This window comes from Puntigrus tetrazona, chromosome 21 (genome assembly GCF_018831695.1).
Source record: "Puntigrus tetrazona isolate hp1 chromosome 21, ASM1883169v1, whole genome shotgun sequence".
NCBI lineage: Eukaryota > Metazoa > Chordata > Actinopteri > Cypriniformes > Cyprinidae > Puntigrus > Puntigrus tetrazona.
Genome location: NC_056719.1, coordinates 4,155,929 through 4,160,041, shown reverse-complemented (window position 1 = coordinate 4,160,041; position 4,113 = coordinate 4,155,929). Strand labels below are relative to the sequence as shown.

Sequence of the window (4,113 nt, the reverse complement as noted above, 5' to 3'; positions counted from 1 at the left end):
GCAGTCCCCATTCATCGTAATTGCAGGCAACAAGTAAATTATTCAAAATGTCACCTTTTGTGTTCCGTGAGAGGGAATATTCTTTTTTTTTTTTGGTGGGTGAACTATCCCTTTAAAGTAGTTGTTGTGTGAGTGTTAATCAATTTAATAGACTTTTCCAAACAGATCTTTTGTAACAAACATAATTATGATTTTATGCAGAAAGCAGAGCACAATGACCTCAAAATAATTCTTTAACTGATTTTGAGGTTATACAAGAACGTCCGTACCCTACGATGTATTACATGAGCTGTTGGGTTAGTCTCTCGTTGTCTGTTTAATGCATGAGGCAAACAACTGCAATCTGTTCAAGAACAAGAAACACTTTTTGTTAATCATCCATGAGGAGCGTCTTGGAAAATGCAAACGCAAATCTGTTGCTTTTTTTTTTTTTTTTTTTTTATAAAAGTATTATGATGATCTTTAATTTTTCATACTGTTTGGTCATTTATTTCCAACAGGATCAAGCTGAAGGATGGTGTGGCGTTTTTGGGAGCGAGGGCCAGCAACCCGGTTCAGTGGACAGTAAGTCAAGACGTCAGGAGCGAAGGACACAGAGTGGTCACTCTGCACTGTCGCAGGAAGGAAGCCAACTTCGGGAAAAGGTCAGTAACTGTTCAATTGACGCTTCTTTTAACCAAGGGGAATTCTGAATGTAGAGACCACTGTATCAAAGCGTTATCATCAGAAGCAGTTACTTGAATGACCCAGAAGTTCAAAGTTTAAGATCGAAGCTGAAGGCAAAAACACTGCAAACCAAAACGTTTTTTTCCTCACTTGCTCACAGTTCTGTTCTCTTTGTAAAGTTTCAGCCAACAAAGATCCAAACTCGTGCACATATACAGTGACCTGCAGCATACAGCCCTTTGGCCTTTAGGTCTCAATATAAGCATCTCTGCCTAATGACTATTCTTCTAAACTCTTCTGCTTGTTTCATATACAGGCCCTCTGGTACTGGCAGCATGTTTTTTTTCACAGTACTGAATCATATTATGTGTTACTGCATCATAAGTGCTAGGAAGTTACTTCGCTACATTTCTCAGAAGCTCCAGTACTTCAAATGGTTTCAAACATGCAACTTTTTCTGGAACTGCCTTAACTTTATAGCTACTTTAGACGGCTAGTAGCTCTGTAGTAACACCTTGTTGCATTTTTTGCATCATTTTTGCATACATGTGATTAATTGTAGTGATTTATTGGTTCTGAAATGCTGCTGTTCGTGTACCTTTGACTTTGTTAAATAAGTAAGGGTGTTTTGTTAGTTGCATTTAGTGTAAATGTGTCTGCTTAAAGGGATAATTCTCCCACAATTGAAAATTCTGTAATTCTGGATTTTTGTTCATCTTTTTTAAGCAATGCATTCTGATGAAAAGATTAGACCAATGTAAATATAAAGCACATCAAATATGGTGAAAGGAAAGGTCTTGACACACGAAAACCAATTGTGTCAAGCAATTCAATTCAGTTTCTGTTGACCATATTTGTTGTACTGTATGCATATGTGCTGAACGGTGTTTATTAATGTAGCAAATAAAAACCTAAATTAAATGTGTTCATCATATAAAGTGATCACAACTCTTCCGAAGATTTGAATTAAACCCATCAATTCATATAGATTTGTCTTTATGCAAGTTTTTATGTAATAGACTTTCAGTGGAGCGACAGAATTGTCTCATGACAGTAAATTATGATTTTTCGGGTGAACTGATTCTTTAGGTTTTGTCCCTTGCTGACTGTTTAACTGAGATGGAAAGCAGAGATGCAAAAATAAATGAATATGTAATGGAATAGTTTTATATTTATTCTTTCCCGGTGCTGATGTTAAACCTAGATCATTTTGTGTTTGATTTAGCTGTTTCTGTTATGCAAAGTCTATGGTTTATATTCATATTGTTGGTTTAGATTTTCAACCTGCTTTTTTTCCCTGGGTTAGATTACATTTGCTGGCTGAAAATTATTATATTATACTCACTCTGCATTTCTCCACTCAGAGAGATTAGAAAACCATTGACTGACAGCTGTGCTCTCAGCCCTTATAGGTCCCTCACCTCTTTCAGCACCTCTCTTTGGTCCCATTTGCATATGCAAATTAATCTCACAAACACGTCCCATTCCAACCTCTGATAAAAAAAAAAGAAACTCTGTTTTCAGAGCCCAAATGTGACAAGGATATAAAACATGTATGTTATTTAAGTCTGAATCATCTAGCTTTGCTTTTTTTCCCATCAGACTGCAAATACATTACTTTCAAATGTGTCAGTTCATATAATGGCCACACTGTGTAGGGTGGTAAGCGGTATCGACAGAGCCCTGAGCTTTCATGCACTCATTTTCAGCCTAAAGAGAAAAATGATGAACATTAACAGAATTTTCTTTCCATGCCTGTAGAGTTTTATATAAATCATATTCCAATAACGTACAGTTATTTGATTATGCTCTCTCATTGAAATTCCTATTCCACCTAATGTGTGGGTGTTTCAAAAAGATATTCTTGTTACTCTGACATGCTTTACCTAATTGTAATTTTTGTCCCGGGCAACTAAAAAAATTAGATTTTAGGTTTACAGGGGCTTTTAAAGTTTTATAATTCGTGCACAAGGGAGCTGTAGTTTACAAATGCTTCAAAAGCACTTATCGAAATCCCTTTGACCACTGAAGATCTGTCAAAATATCCACCAAAATTGAAATAAAACTTACTTCTTTGCAGAATTTTCCTTTAAACTGATACCTTTACTTAAGAGCTTTTGGATGAATTTATTCTCCCTGGGTTTCAAACCCTTACTGAAGGTACTGGCTTCCTGAGAGTATGGGAGGTAAGCTTGCTTTCCCTATGCTTCTCATATGTTCTTTTACTTTAGAGGTCAGGAAATGATGGTGAGGAAGGTGCTAGCTCCAGTCCACATGGGGCAGATTGGTAATGACTTATTATGCTTTTTCTGATTTCTCATGCTCTCCACTACATTACTAATAAGTCCTTAAACATTGTACTTTTTTCACTCTGACAAAGGTTGATTATTTTTTCTGCATAATAATGTTTGTCTGATTGGTTTCCTCTACAAAAGTTTTGGTTCAAAACCAAGTGAACAGCATTATTGTCTACTATGTATAGTACCTTTTAAGTCATTTCTTAATGAAATTTAACCTAATACACAACTAATTTAAAATGCTTTCCATAGCAGGAATGCAATAAAACACAGTCAGTGTTCGCATGAATCACACAAGAAACATGACTTTTAAAAGATTACAATGTTTACATTAGCATTTTGCTAAGCTAATGCTATGAAAACGGACAGTTTTTGCTGGTTGGCTGGTCTTAGCTGGCCAAGCTGGTGTTCAGCTAACTGTAGTCAAACCCCCCAGCCTGCTAAACCAGCAATGACCATGCTGGAAAACTAGCTAAATACATTGGGTACAATAATCCATTTTGGTAAGATTAAGTCAAATTGTACTGATTTCAGGAGCTGTTCAATATGTTTGAAACACACTATATTGCTAAAAGTATTCGCTCACCCATCCAAATAATCAGAATCAGGTATTCCAATCACTTCTATAGCCACATGTGTATAAAATCAAGCACCTAGACATGCAGACATTCAAACATTTTTGAAAGAATAGGTCGCTCTCAGGAGCTCAGTGAATTCCAGCATGGAACTGTGATAGGATTACACATGTAAGAACGTGGAAGCGTTTGGAAATGACAGCAATTCAGCCACAAAGTGGTAAGCCACGTAAAACTGAAAGAGCGTGGTCAGCGGATGTTGAGGCGCTTAGTGTGAAGAGGTCGCTAACTTTCTTCAGAGTCAAACGCTACAGACCTCCAAACTTCATGTGGCCTTGAGATTAGCCAAAGAAAAGTGTGCAGGGAATGAATGAGTTTCCATGACCGAGCAGCTGCATCCAAGCCATACATCACCAAGTGCAATTCAAAGAGTTGGATGCAGTGGTGTAAAGCACACCGCCACTGGACTATAGAGCAGTGGAGACACGTTCTCTAGAGTGACGAATCACGCTTCTCCATCTGGCAATCTGACGGACGAGTCTGGGTTTGGTGGTTGCCAGGAGAACGGTACTTGT

General features: G+C 37.4%; 2 protein-coding genes across 2 annotated transcripts in view; one reads left to right on the top strand and one right to left on the bottom strand.

Moving 5' to 3' along the window:
* Window positions 1-4,113, bottom strand: part of LOC122326660 — a 99,895-nt gene that overhangs the window by 46,640 nt on the left and 49,142 nt on the right. The gene's annotated exons all lie outside the window — the stretch shown is intronic.
* LOC122326658 (transmembrane protein 132C-like) overlaps window positions 1-4,113 on the top strand; it is a 30,392-nt gene that overhangs the window by 3,353 nt on the left and 22,926 nt on the right. Inside the window, exon 2 of the mRNA XM_043221734.1 lies at window positions 501-644. Within this exon, the coding sequence (XP_043077669.1) occupies window positions 501-644 (144 nt within the window). The remainder of the gene's footprint in view (window positions 1-500; window positions 645-4,113) is intronic.